Source organism: Staurois parvus, unplaced genomic scaffold (genome assembly GCF_062004578.1).
Source record: "Staurois parvus isolate SC_StPar_1 unplaced genomic scaffold, SC_StPar_1.0 ptg000027l, whole genome shotgun sequence".
NCBI lineage: Eukaryota > Metazoa > Chordata > Amphibia > Anura > Ranidae > Staurois > Staurois parvus.
This window is the reverse complement of record NW_028317823.1, coordinates 6,370,337-6,385,589: the sequence shown is the minus strand read 5'-3', so window position 1 is coordinate 6,385,589 and position 15,253 is coordinate 6,370,337. Positions and strand designations below refer to the sequence as shown.

Sequence of the window (15,253 nt, the reverse complement as noted above, 5' to 3'; positions counted from 1 at the left end):
CTTCACTGGTATAAACAACCATTTTTACAGAATGAAACCAATTCATTCAGTAGTTATTACTGATCACATGGTACAGATGGGCTGTGATTGGCCCTGTATGTACCATGTAATCACTGGTACATTTGTATCATGTTTGTTCTGGATTTTTGGTTGATATTCTGTCTCTAATTTAAAATGCACCCATGAAAAAAAATTATAGACCTTTCATTTCTTTGTAAGTGGGCAAACTTACAAAATCTGCAGGGGATCAAAATTATTTTCCCCACTGTAGATAGTGGTCACTAGTGAAGATGTCCTCATTGGACAATGTCCATCGTTTCTCTCCTAGAAAAAACAGTCACAAAGACAAAGATGGTAAATCTCCAATTCAAGCTGGGCAGGTCTTGAAAACCATGAAAAATACTAATAGTGGGAAATGAGGAGCAGAATTTGGTACCACCACTTGTTTTCTGAATCAACAACATTTCTAAATAAATATTTTCTGATCATGACACTGCATTGAGCAATCAGCTTCACATGAGTGGCCTCACCTCATGACACAGAACTGTTTAACCAGCAAAGTCAGCTTTCAATAACAATGAGGAAGTCAGTGCTAGCCAAGTCAAAATGAACACAAAAAGATCTTCGAGTTGAAATTCTAGATATCTTCTGTTACAGGATCTGTAACTTTTCTGCCAAGTCCCACAACAAAGCAAAACAGAACTAGATCCATTTCAGCTTATATAACAGAAGAGGATATTTGACACTTCCTATTAGGCTGGAATTATAGGCAATATATAGTGTCTGGTTTTCCTGAATTGCTCTTTTATCTCCATTCTCAGACCGACCACATTAAATTGCTGAATGCTGCCGCTAACTGCCACTTCCTGCTAGTGTTGCTGGTCCATAAACCTTTTACTGTACTGGTGATGCATAAATGTCAGACGCTTTTCATGGATGATGCCACACAAGTTCGACAAAAATCTCCTAAACAGTTTCCTTTCTAAGAAGGTGAGGTAACAATTTAGCCACTAACTGCTGTTAAAACTAGTATTCATATGCCCTAGAAACAAGTATCACCAAACATCAGTGACACATGGCACCCTGATGGCCACTCCGATTGGTTCTATGAAGTAACTGTGGTCACCTGACTTGGGGGAGGGGGAAAGGTGGGAGAAGCGCAGCTCAGTTGCAGGGTTTTACCACCCCCCACCCGCTAATGGCAACATACTTTCAGGCATCAACAGGATATTTTCTGTATTTACAGTGTTTTTTAGCCGCCTCCTGCCTGCTATATAAGGAAATGACGGGAGGGCGGCGATTCTCTCGTCCTGGGAGGACGTCATATCATGTCCTTTAACTCTAACTGCGCATGCACGCCCCCGGTGATCGGTGATGCGCTGTGCCCCTAGGACACAGTATCACCAATCACAGTAATGAGACAATGACACAGGCTGTCATGTGATCAGCTGTATCCAATCACAGCTGATTGCATGATAAAAAACGGTTATCGGCAGTCCTCTCCGCACGCTGACAGCGCGTGAGGAGAGCTGGTAAGCGGCATTCCTCAGAGGGGACATCTACACTGATCATCAGGGTACTGATAATCAGTGTAGCCCCATCAATGCCACCTGTCCGTGCCCATCACTGCAGCCTCATTAGCGCACATCAATGCCACCTGTCAGTGCCCATCAATGCCACCTGTCAGTGCCCATCAATGCAACCTCATTAGCGCACATCAATGCCACCTGTCAGTGTCCATCAATGCCGCCTCATTAGCGCACATCAATGCCACCTGTCAGTGTCCATCAATGCCGCCTCATTAGCGCACATCAATGCCACCTGTCAGTGTCCATCAATGCCGCCTCATTAGCGCACATCAATGCCACCTGTCAGTGCCCATCAATGCAGCCTCATTAGCGCACATCAATGCCACCTGTCAGTGCCCATCAATGCAGCCTCATTAGCGCACATCAATGCCATCTGTCAGTGCCCATCAATGCAGCCTCATTAGCGCACATCAATGCCACCTGTCAGTGCCCATCAATGCAGCCTCATTAGCGCACATCAATGCCACCTGTCAGTGCCCATCAATGCAGCCTCATTAGCGCACATCAATGCCACCTGTCAGTGTCCATCAATGCCGCCTCATTAGCGCACATCAATGCCACCTGTCAGTGCCCATCAATGCAGCCTCATTAGCGCACATCAATGCCATCTGTCAGTGCCCATCAATGCAGCCTCATTAGCGCACATCAATGCCACCTGTCAGTGCCCATCAATGCAGCCTCAGCGCACATCAATGCCACAAGTCAGTGCCCATCAATGCAGCCTCAGCGCACATCAATGCCACCTGTCAGTGCCCATCAATGCCACCTCATTTGCACACATCAATGCCATCTGTCAGTGCCCATCAATGCCACCTCATTTGCACACATCAGTGATAGAGAAAAATTACGTATTTACAAAATTTTATAACAGAAACTAAGAAATTTTTTTTTAAAAGTCTTTAGTTTGTTTAACAAAATATAAAAAAAGCTCTCAGTGGTGATTAAATACCATCTAAACAAATCTGTCTAAAAAAAAAAAAGATAAAAATGTTGTTTACAGTGTTGCATGACTGCGCAACTGTCAAAGTGTAATAGAGCTGAAAGCTGAAAATTGGCCTGGGCAGGAAGGGGGTAAAAGTGCCCGGTAGGTAAGTGGTTAAAGTATGTCAAGCCGACTTGGGATTCTAATCCTGCCCCACTTGCACACTACTTGTACAATGCCAGTGTACAGCAGGATAAATTGCCTCCTGTGTGCATGCACACGAGTACATCATCCGAGCACGGCCAATCAAGGAAGCTGAAGATCCTGAAGCCAGCGAGATGATATCAGCACTGGTGAGTGAGCTCAGACATCACATCACTGAAGCACAGGAGAGTCAAGTTCTGCTTTAAGGGGCGATTCACACTATTAGAAATGCAGTCAAGATGCATTCCGGATGAGTTCTCGCATGAGTGTTTGACGCGTTCCACTGCGTTTTTGCATTCCAGTTAATTTTTTCCCCTCTTTCTTCAACTTAAACAGACATGTGCATTCTAGTGCGTTTTCCCACGTTCCAGTACAGTTCTGTGCAGGAAAAATGCAGTATGTTCTACTTTCTTTTCTGCAACCAGAAAGCACTGAAACTGTAAGCACTGATGTGAATTATGACATTGACAACCATATAACCCACTTCTGTGCATTTTGGATGCAGGAAAAAAAAAAACGCAAATGAAATGCATGTAGTGTAAACTGGCCCCAAAGGAAGTTGAAAAATAGAAGACTTGCAGGCAACAGAGGGAACACTGAAAAACAGACTGCTGTGTTAATGTTAGTGACTGACTACATTGTATGTCTTTTTAAAAAAAATCAGACCAGAGTTACACTTTAATGGGCTCATACAATACTGGACCCGGAAGATGCACAGCCCAAACGGATGGCTACATGCAGAGACCATGTCTGGAGGTAGCAGTCACTAAACCAAGGTTCACACTGAATGAGACTTTGAAATCCCACTATTTCACTTGAAGTAGTGCAATTTCAAAGCCGCAGGTTAGTGCGATTTCATGTGCGACTTGCCTGATATCTGTGTGACTTCATGCCCAGATGTCTATGCAAGTTGCACATGAAATTGCAAAAAAAAGTAAAGGAGATTTTTTTTTCCCCAAATCAGTGCGGCATCTCAAAATCAGTGTGGCAACGATTTGGACTGTTTCACAGGCACAAATAGTGCGACTTGGAACTGTCAAATTGCATGACAATGTGAAGCAGGGATAAAGAAAAGAGCTATGACCATATCACCCAGAAACCTTTGCAGTGATTTGCGGAATTAAAGGGACTTTCCCAGAGAGAATTGAAAGTTACACAACTGCCAATAGAGGTGCCAGAAGTGATCACATGGCAAGACTGAAACAGATCTCTACACAGGAAACAGGGAAGTGTAAAGTACGGGCAGACAGAAAAACATCGTCCCATTCACCACTATGCCAGGTCAGGGGGGCGCTGTATTGTTGCTCAGAGGTTGGTTTTTTTTTGCATTTATCTGAGCACAAGTCTGTAAGTTTAAGAAGTGTATGTATAAAAGTGGTTACATACAGCATGAAAACCAACAATGACGTATAAAAGTACACAACAGGAAAGGATCCCCCACACGGCTACATGGACGGGACACAGGTCCCCCTCCACACATCTAAAAAGGGACCTAACACCAATGGACATGGGTCCACACTACTCTGTACATCTACACGGACCGGATACAGGTTTCCCCCCTCCCTCATACATCTACAGGGGCGGGCACAGGTCCTCCCCCCCCCCACACATCTACAGTGACTGGGCAGTGGTCCAACCCCCTCCACACATCTACAGGGACCAGACACAGGTCCCCCCCCACACATCTACAGGGACCAGACATGGGTTCCCCCTCCACAGGGATCATACAGGTCCTTCCCCCTCACACATCTACAGGGACCAGACACAGGTTCGCCCCCCACACATCTACAGGGACCAGACACAGCCCCCCCCCCCACGCATCTACAGGGACCGGACATGGGTTCCCCCTCCACAGGGATCATACAGGTCCTTCCCCCTCACACATCTACAGGGACCAGACACAGGTACCCCCCACGCATCTACAGGTACCAGACATGGGTTCCCCCTCCACAGGGATCAGACAGGTCCTCACTCCCCCCCCCCCCCCGTACACATCTACAGGGACCAGACACAAGTCCCCCCCACGCATCTACAGGGACTGGACATGGGTTCCCCCTCCACAGGGATCAGAAAGGTCCCCTTCACACATCTACAGGGACCAGACAAGGGTTCAGTGCCCCCCCCCTCCACATTAGTACAGGGGCTGGACACAGGTCATTCCCCACCCACCACCACATCTTCAGGGACCAGGCATGGATCCACCTCCTCAGCACATCGACAGGGGCATGACAAGTTTCCTCCCCTCCACATTACTACAGGAACCAGACACGAGTCCTTCCCCACCAACCACACTTTCCTCCCCCCCCCCCCCCCTTTCCTCCCCCATACATCTACAGGGATTGGACAAGTCCCCCCTCCACATTACTACAGGGAACAGATAAGGGAGCCCCACTCACATCTACAGGGACCAGACAGGACGCGGGTCATCGCCCCCCCCCCCCCCCTTCAGTGTGTGAACGGATTTCAAGTATACTTAAAAGGAAAAGCATGTTTTAGTTGTGGTTAAAGCTGTGCTGGATTAGAACCCCTGTCATGATTTTATTGCAGTCTGTGGCCCCATTAGGGAGACTCACCCTCTATTTGTCATGTTTACTGTTATCACGGAAAGTGAAAGTTAAAGAAAATCCCAAATTTGGAGTTGTCTCCAAAACAGGAATAGAGGGATATTTTCCAATGGGGACACTGCTTCTTGTGACAACCAAGGATTTCCTCTCACTTCCTGTTTTGGCTATGGGACAGGAAGTGAAGGGAAATCTCCCCAATGGGACACAGATGGCAAAATAAGACTGGCAGGGGTTATAACCCTCCCTTACTCTATCCAAAATGAAAAAGTCCTGCCTATAGTTCTACTTTAACCCCTTGGCGCTGACCATATGCAAATATGCGGCCTCTCGGTGATTGGGCCTTGACGCTGAGCGACCGCATATTTGCGTACCATTTGAAAACACATGTGATGAGACCGCGTGCCCTGTGAGTTCCCAGCACATATGTCAGTGTCTCACAGAAAGGTCCCGATCTCCCCTTGCGATCGGGACCTTTTCCGATCATGTGACCGCCGTGACAGCGAATCACATGACCCTAAAACCCCTTAAAGGGCTGGGAGGAGCCGGCGTGAAGAGGTTAATGGCCCTGCAAGGGTTAGGAACACAGACATGAAGGCAGCTCAGGTGAGCCCTGTACTGAGGGAGTATCTTCACAAGCAGCAATAAAGTCTTCAGAAATTGCACACAAATTGAGCGATTTTAAACTGCAGTGGTACTACGGGCCAGTTCACACCATGCATTTCAGTTGCTTTTTTTATGCATCCAAAATGCACAGAAAGTAGGTTATATGGTTATCAATGTCCTAGTTCACATCAGTGCTTGCAGTTCCAGGAAAAAAAAAAAAAAAAAATCCTAGAACAGGCTGCATTTTTCCTTTACCGGAATGCGGTAAAACGCATCAAAAACATGGGAAGGCACATATCCCTATTTAAATTGAAAAGGAGAAAAACAAAAAAAATATCAGAAAGCATCAAATGTGATGGGATGGGCGCGCGCGCACACACTTTGGTAAAAAAAAAAAAAATGCACCGGAATGCATCAAAAACACGCATGTGGAAACACATCTGGACTTCATTTCTATAGTGTGAACCAGCCCTAAAGGAAAGCCACAGGCAAAAACCTTTTTTTCATTATTTTGAATAGAGTAATGCAGGCCATAGACGGGTCGAAAACCGGCTGTCTTTTAAAAATAAATAAATAAAATCGGTCGTTCGATAGGCTGACGTTGTCACCAACGGTGAAAAAAAAAAATGGCCGATTTTCATCCCGTCTACGGCCGGCATTTAATTACTTCTGTCCCTGCAGAGAGCTCAGCTATTATATTTGACATTAAAAAGTATTGCGGTTGCAACAATGTATCTATTTGTATCCATTTTGGAAACAGATGTTTTTATTTGGATACAAAGATACGTTGTTGCAACCGCAAAACTTTTTCATGTCAAATATAATAGCGGACTGGAATTCTTCTTTTTCTTCTTCTTGCAGGTCACGGCTTATGCACAGATTTTTTAATCGGTAAAAAGATCGGCCGATATGCCCATCATTGCCGCGAATATCGGCCGATTTTTTCCCAACTTTACCGAGAAAAAAAAAAAGTGCCAAAATCCAGAAAAAACGCTTACCAATTAACCCACTAACAGTGCGAAAATCAGCCAATTTTTTTTTCGCCCGAAAAAACAGCTAATTTTCGACCCGTCTATGGCCTGCATAAGACCCCGGTCACACCAGGTGCGACATGCCAATCGCATGGCGTCACACCCCATTGGCCGCAATTACAGCGGTCATATCGGTGCGGTTCCAACTTGGTCGGATCCGCACCAATTTCTAAAATAGTGCATACTATTCAGCTGCGTCTTGCAAGTCACACTTCAAAGTGGAAACACCATCCAACTTTGAAAACATGTGACTGCACTGGAAGTTCCATGATTATGAAGTCGGATCGGTGTGACCGGGGTGTAAGGGAGGCTCATAACCCCCAGTCAGGATTATTTTTTTGCCATTGGCGTCATATTGTGGAGATTTCCCTTCACTTCCTGTCCCAAAGCCAGAACAGGGAGTGAGAGGAAACCCATGCAAAGTGAGGTATTCCTGGGGTGCCCCCATTGGAAGATTTCACCTCTATTCCTGTTCTGGTGACACCACCACATGTAGGATTTTCTTTCACTTTCAACAATAACCATAAACAGGACAAATAGAGGATGACTATCCCTAATGGGGGCACACAAAGCAATAAAAACTGGCAGAGGTTCTAATCCATCACCACTCTGTCCAAAACAAAAGAAAAAAAACAAAGAAACCCCCAACAAAACCAAAAAATACTATATTAAATGACCTCCAACAAGCATGGCAGCTTTCACTTGCTACATGCTTGTTCTGGGTCAGTGACTCCATGCAGGAGAACGGGCAGCCAGGTAACCAGCATTTTCCATGGGCAGCCCCCAGCTTTCTGCCCAATGACTTATCCAGGAGGCAGGAAGGCCTCCCCTCCCCCCAGCCTGGTCCGCAGAGCACGCACTCTATCACACACACAAAGGCCTAGGCCCCTCACCCAGCTGGGAGCAGTCAATGTCTCGGCTCCGCACGCCTCCCTTGCTGGGGCTGACATAGAACTCCCAGGTGCCCTTCATGTCCGGGAAGGAGCAGTTGGCAGGGGTGTCGGCGGCGGCGGGACCGCTCCATGACGCCAGCAACACCAACAACAACACCGAACACACCGTCTCCATCCTGACTAACCAGGGGCGCCGGGCCGAGGAGGGTTAAATAGGGGTCACATGACTCCAGCCGGGGGGAGGGTCATGTGAGGGGAAGTCATGTGCTCGGGGTGAGAGCGGGCACTGACGGGCAGGGGCGGGACTTAGCGGGGAGGTACAAGGGGCGGGGTTAGCTGTGTGTATCTCTGTGCCGTGTGTGAGGAAAACATAACATGCCAATAAAAGATGAATAATAATTAAACTGACAAGACTAGATATTATTATTATCATATTTGTAATTATTCTGACCCACTTCCCAGCCAGTACAGGGGGGGTTCAAGTTACAGGGCAGTGTATATCCATGCAACTCCAGCCAGGCTGCCTCTTGACACTTTCAGTTTCCAAAAATAATTTATTTCTTGCTAAAAATATCTTAGAACCCTCAAACATTATATATTGTTTTTAAATCAGAGGTCCTAGAGGATAATAATGGCAGGTATTACAATTTTTATGTCACTTTTGCACAAAAAATGCACTTTTTTGAATTTGAATGCACTAAAACACTATATATTACCCAGTTGTTTGGTAGAATGTAAAAACTGATGTTACGCCGAGTAATTAGATACCAAACATGACATGCTTTAAAGCTGTGCACCCCCGTGCAAAGGACATACATTTTACAATCGCTAGGTGACGCTTAAAAGCCTTTACAGGTTACCACTTTGGATTTACAGAGGAGGTCAGGTGCTAGAATGACTGCCCATGATCTGACGTTAGGGGTGATACCTCCCATGTGCGGGACGATGGCTGCGGGACTGACGCAGGCGTGCGCCTTTGTATTTACACTTTACATTTTTTTATTTATATTTTTACACTGTTGCTTTAAATTTTATTTTTTTTTAGCACTTTTATTGCTATCACGAGGAATGTAAACATCTGTGACAGCAATAGACATGTGACGGGTACTCTGTATGGAGAGCTCTATGGTTGATAAGACCCCAATCCCTCCTCTGCACCTCAAAGCATTAAAAATACCAAGATCGGTGTGAACAAATGATTTCCAGTTTTAAAAATAGCACCATCGCCGTTAAAATCCAGGTAAAGCGGACGTGATGTAAGGTCATTGCTTCTGGTTCCCGATATCATAGAGCCAAATGGAGTGGTTCCACCCTTTGTCCAGCTCTATGAACAGCTGGAAAAACCCAGCTGGTCGGTTGGGACTCCCGCTGGGACAGGACAGCCCATTAAAAGCCACGGAAGAGGACTTCCACCCCTCCCGCTGACTTCTGTGACTTTAACGCTCGATTTGCTATTACAAGAGATACGACCGTCAACTTTAAAAAAAAAAAAAAAAAAAATTAATAGGTACCAGGCTGATACCTGCAGCTAAAGTAACTAGATGCAACCTTTTTTTTCCCTTCATTTTGGATAAAATAAAAAGGATTATTACCCCTGTCCGTTTTTATTTTGACATTGTGGAGAATTCCCTGAACTTCCTGTCCTACAGCCACAATATGAAGTGAGAGGAAATCCCTCCAAAGTGAGGGAATCCCTGGTTGTCATCAGAACCACAGTGTCCCCACTGGAAGAATTCCCTTCTGTTACTGTTTTGGGGTCAACTCAAAATTTGGGTTTTCTTTTCTTTTACTTTTGCTGACAACAGAAAGTAAGAAGGAATCCATGATTCATAGTTGCCAACATTTAAAAAAAAAATTTCTAGGGACATTTCTTTTTTACTGTGTGTTCAGCAAGCCATACTGGGCAGAGAATGTCTTAATGAAGGGCACATTTATTTCATATGGGTGTGGTTCTAAAAGATGCATACTGTTAACCTAATGGCATCCTTTAATCATATAGATGTACAGTAGAGGGGTGTGGAGGTTATGACAGTGGGCAGTATATACAGGAGAGGGATGTGACAGTGGGCAGTATGCACAGGAGAGGAATGTGGCGGGTATGACAGTGGGCAGTATATACAGGAGAGGGATGTGACAGTGGGCAGTATGCGCAGGAGAGGAATGTGGCGGGTATGACAGTGGGCAGTATATACAGGAGAGGGATGTGACAGTGGGCAGTATGCGCAGGAGAGGAATGTGGCGGGTATGACAGTGGGCAGTATATACAGGAGAGGGATGTGACAGTGGGCAGTATGCGCAGGAGAGGAATGTGGCGGGTATGACAGTGGGCAGTATATACAGGAGAGGGATGTGACAGTGGGCAGTATGCGCAGGAGAGGAATGTGGCGGGTATGACAGTGGGAAGTATGCGCAGGAGAGGGGTGTGGAGGGTATGACAGTGGGCAGCATGTACAGGAGAAAGATGTGGAGGGTATGACAGTGGGCAGCATGTACAGGAGAGGGGTGTAAAGGGTATGACAATGGGCAGCATGTACAGGAGAGGACTGTGGAGGGTATGACAGTGGGCAGCATGTACTGGAGAGGACTGTGGAGGGTATGACAGTGGGTAGCATGTACAGGAGAGGACTGTGGAGGGTATGACAGTGGGTAGCATGTACAGGAGAGGAATGTGGAGGGTATGACAGTGGGCAGTGTTTACAGGAGAGGAATGTGGAGGGTATGACAGTGGGCAGTATTTACTGGAGAGGAGTGTAAAGGGTATGACAGTGAAAAAGCATGTACAGGAGAGGGATGTGGAGGATATGACAGTGGGCAGCATGAACAGGAGAAGGGTGGGGAGGGTATGACAGTAGGCAGCATGTACGGAAGAGGAGTGTGGAGGGTATGATAGTGGGCAGTATGTACAGGATAGGAATGTGGAGGGTATAACAGTGGGCAGAATGTACGGAAGAGGAGTGTAAATGGTATGACAGTGGGCAGCATGTACAGGAGAGGAGTGTGAAGGGTATGACAGTGGGCAGCATGTACAAGAGAGGAGTGTGGAGGGTATGGCAGTGGGCAGCATGTACAGGAAAGGAGTATGGAGGGTATGACAGGGGGCAGTATATACAGAAGAGGAGTGTAAAAGGTATGACAGTGGGTAGCATGTACAGAAGAGGGATATGGAGGGTATGACAGTGGGCAGCATGTACAGGAGAGGAGTGTAAAGGGTATGATCATGGAAAGCATGTACAGGAAGGGAGTGTGGAGGATATGACAGTGGGCAGCATGTACAGGAGAGGATTGTGGAAGGTATGACAGTGGGCAGCATGTACAGTAGAGGATTGTGGAGGGTATGACAGTGGGCAGCATGTACAGTAGGAGTATAAATGGTATGACAGTGGGCAGCATGCACAGGAGAGGAGTGCAGAGGGTATGACAGTGGGCAGCATGTACAGGAGAGGGATGTGGAGGATATGACAGTGAGCAGCATGTACAGGAGAGGAGTGTGGAGGGTATGATAGTGGGCAGCACGTACAGGAGAGGAATGTGGAGGGTAGGACAGTGGGCAGTATTTACTGGAGAGAAATGTAAAGGGTATGACCGTGAAAAAGCATGTACAGGAGAGGGATGTGGAGGATATGACAGTGGGCATTATGTGCAGGAAAGGGGTGTGGAGGTTATGACAGTGGGCAGCATGTACGGAAGAGGAGTGTGGAGGGTATGATAGTGGGCAGTATGTACAGGATAGGAATGTGGAGGGTATAACAGTGGGCAGCATGTACGGAAGAGGAGTGTAAATGGTATGACAGTGGGCAGCATGCACAGGAGAGGAATGTGGAGGGTATGACAGTGGGCAGCATGTACAGGAGAGGGGTGTAGAGGGTATGACAGTGGGCAGCATGCACAGGAGAGGGGTGTGGAGGGTATGACAGTGGGCAGCATGTACAGGAGAGGGGTGTAGAGGGTATGACAGTGGGCAGCATGCACAGGAGAGGGGTGTGGAGGGTATGACAGGGGGCAGCATGTACAGGAGAGGGGTGTGGAGGGTATGACAGTGGGCAGCATGCACAGGAGAGGGGTGTGGAGGTTATGACAGTGGGCAGCATGTACAGGAGAGGGGTGTGGAGGGTATGACAGTGGGCAGCATGCACAGGAGAGGGATGTGGAGGGTATGACAGTGGGCAACATGTACAGAAGAGGGGTGTGGAGGGTATGACAGTGGGCAGCATGCACAGGAGAGGGGTGTGGAGGGTATGGCAGTGGGCAGCATGTACAGGAGAGGGATGTGGAGGGTATGACAGTGGGCAGCATGTACAAGAGAGGGGTGTGGAGGGTATGACAGTGGGCAGCATGTACAGGAGAGGGGTGTGGAGGGTATGACAGTGGGCAGCATGTACAAGAGAGGGGTGTGGAGGGTATGACAGTGGGCAGCATGTACAGGAGAGGGGTGTGGAGGGTCTGACAGTGGGCAGAATCTACAGGAGAGGGGTGTGGAGGGTATGACAGTGGGCAGCATGTACAGGAGAGGGGTGTGGAGGGTCTGACAGTGGGCAGCATGTAAAGGAGAGGGGTGTGGAGTGTATGACAGTGGGCAGCATGTACAGGAGAGGGGTGTGGAGGGTCTGACAGTGGGTAGCATGTACAGGAGAGGGGTGTGGAGGGTATGACAGTGGGCAGCATGTAAAGGAGAGGGGTGAGGAGGGTATGACAGTGGGCAGCATGCACAGGAGAGGGGTGTGGAGGGTATGACAGTGGGCAGCATGTACAGGAGAGGGGTGTGGAGGTTATGACAGTGGGCAGCATGTACAGGAGAGGGATTGTGGAGGGTATGACATTGGGCAGCATGTACATGAGAGGAGTGTGAAGGGTATGACAGTGGGAAGCATGTACAGGAGAGGAGTGTGGAGGGTATGACAGTGGGAAGCATGTACAGGAGAGGAGTGTGAAGGGTATGACAGTGGGCAGCATGTACAGGAGAGGACTGTGGAGGGTATGACAGTGGGAAGCATGTACAGGAGAGGAGTGTGGAGGGTATGACAGTAGGCAGCATGTACAGGAGAGGACTGTGGAGGGCATGACAGTGGGAAGCATGTACAGGAGAGGAGTGTGGAGGGCATGACAGTGGGAAGCATGTACAGGAGAGGACTGTGGAGGGTATGACAATAGGCAGCATGTACAGGAGAGGAGTGTGGAGGGTATGACAGTGGGAAGCATGTACAGGAGAGGAGTGTGGAGGGTATGACAGTGGGAAGCATGTACAGGAGAGGAGTGTGGAGGGTATGACAGTGGGACGCATGTACAGGACAGGAGTGTGGACAGAAAAGAGATTCAGAGCTTCTAAATACAAACACTGCTAGCGGTTTATGTATTCAGAGGCAATGACAGTGCCGATGCCCCAACAACTCAAATTCCGGGACAAAGCCCAGGACTGAGCTCCAGCGGGACACCATATTAGAAATCATGATTGTCCCAGCTAATCCGTGACAGCTGGCAACTATGCCTGGTTGTCACCAGAACTAGTGTCTCCACTGGAAGATTTCCCCTCTATGCCTTTTCTGGTGACAACCCAAAGTGATTTGGATTTTCTTTAATGCTCAGTCAAGAAGTGAGAGGAAATCCCTGCAAAGTGAGGTATTCCTGGGGTGTCCCCATTGGAAGATTTCGCCTCTATTCCTGTTCTGGTGACACCCCAAAATTTGGGATTTTCTTTCACTTTCAATGATAATGGTAAACAGGACAAAGAGAGGGTGAATCTCCTTAACAAGGAGCACAGACAGCAATAAAAACCTGACAGGACCTCTGCACTCTATGCAAAACTAAAAAAAGTATAAAGTATAACTAAAAGGCAAAACTTTTTTTTTTTTTAAGCTTTGGATAGAGTGGAGAGGGATTAGACCATCTGTCAGGTTTTTAGTGCTGTCTGTGCCCCAATTTGTCTTTATTTTCATAAATTCTCTAATTGTCCTGTTTACCATTATCACCCAAAGTGAAAGAAAATTCCACATTTTGGGTTGTCCCCAGAAAAGTAAAGTGAACAGGGGCGGACTGACCATTCGGGGCGTTGCCCGAGGGCCCGGGGTCAGTAGGGGGGCCAGTCAGAGGCTCACAGGGCACAATTCACTAAGCGGTATCTTACCACATCCGAGTATGTGGTAGGATACCGTGTAGCATTTTTTTTTAAAAAAAGTTTGAATTCACCAAAAAACGCTACTAAAATAGCGCACGGGCTGCGATTTCCCAAGAAGCGCATGGACTTTTTCCCTGCGAGTCCCAGGGCATGGGAGTTGATTCAAATGAATGGGCTCTAGTGTTCGGGCAAATCGCGACCAGCATGGTCGCATATATGTGAACCTGGCCTCAGTGGGGATTCTTCCCAATGACCACATGTGTGAGGAGTATTCTTTCCACTGACCATCACACTAATGTATCATGAGTTGTAGGGGTTCCCAAAGACCAGACAGATACTTCAAGGATTCCTCTATGTTGAAAAGGCTGGGAAATATTGGTTTAACCACTCCTTCAGGGCATTTTTTTTGCTATTCGGCACTGTGCTACTTTACCTGGAAATTGTGCGGTCATGCAACACTGTACAAAAATTAAATTTCTTCACAAATATTATTATACAGTATTCTATTGTTGGTATTTGATTTATTCTGAATCTTGGTTCACACCACGGCTGTGGGCTGGTTGCGGGTGCAGGAATAGCACCTGTTCCCGCACACGCAACCACCTGCAGCAGCATCACGTTTCTCGAGAGACATGGGGGGGTGTCATGCATCTCATCCCACAGTGCAATCATGGGTGTGGGAACTGCACAGAAACCACATGGTCAAAAAGACCATGGGGTTTTTGTGTGGATGCGTTTTGGAAAAGGTGAATGCCACCTTTCCAATATGGGCAGAACAGCCCATTTAAATGAATGGTCTGCCATGCCTGCAGAAACGCGGGTCATATGGCCCACGCTCAGAGCTGCTTTTAGAACCCACGGGGCCCCATACAGCCAACCTGACAAGGCCCCCCCCCCAAAAAAAAGAACTCTGCTTACCATGCTTCAATTATGAATGAACACAATGAGTGATTGGTATCCATTACTAAGTGTGTTCATTCAGGAAAGGAAGGGCTTATAAATGTGACATTTACCAGACCCTTCTCCCACTCTTGCAGCTGTCAGTGGGAAGGAGAGGAGGCAAGCTGGCAGCACTGCGGGGTGGGAGCACACAGGGGGGGCGTGGGCAGCAGGGGGAAACCTATGGTGCACAGGGAGGGTGATGGGTGCGGCTGATGAGGGGGGCAATTACTGGAACCGATCCCCTCTCTCTACAGCAGCTGAAAGCCAGCGGAAGGGAGAGGAGAAGAAGCCAGCTTTAGGCTGCTGCAGAAAGAGCCATACAGAAGGATGGGTTCCAGTAATCACCCTCCCTGCCCACATCCACTTCACCTAGTTACCTGGGCCCCCCTGCTGGCC

At 47.6% G+C, this 15,253-nt stretch overlaps 1 protein-coding gene across 3 annotated transcripts in view; it reads right to left on the bottom strand.

The window, feature by feature from the left end:
- Window positions 1–8,070, bottom strand: part of CTSC (cathepsin C) — a 62,891-nt gene extending 54,821 nt beyond the window's left edge. For 2 of the 3 annotated variants that reach the window (XM_089656692.1, XM_089656686.1), the window contains exon 1: window positions 7,807–8,068. In XM_089656692.1, coding sequence (XP_089512818.1) covers window positions 7,807–7,981 — 175 coding nt within the window. In that variant the 5' untranslated portion in view covers window positions 7,982–8,068. Of the gene's footprint in view, window positions 1–7,806 lie in introns of all 3 variants that reach the window. The other variant, XM_089656678.1, reaches the window with a different exon arrangement.
- Between the last annotated feature and the right edge of the window lie 7,183 nt (window positions 8,071–15,253).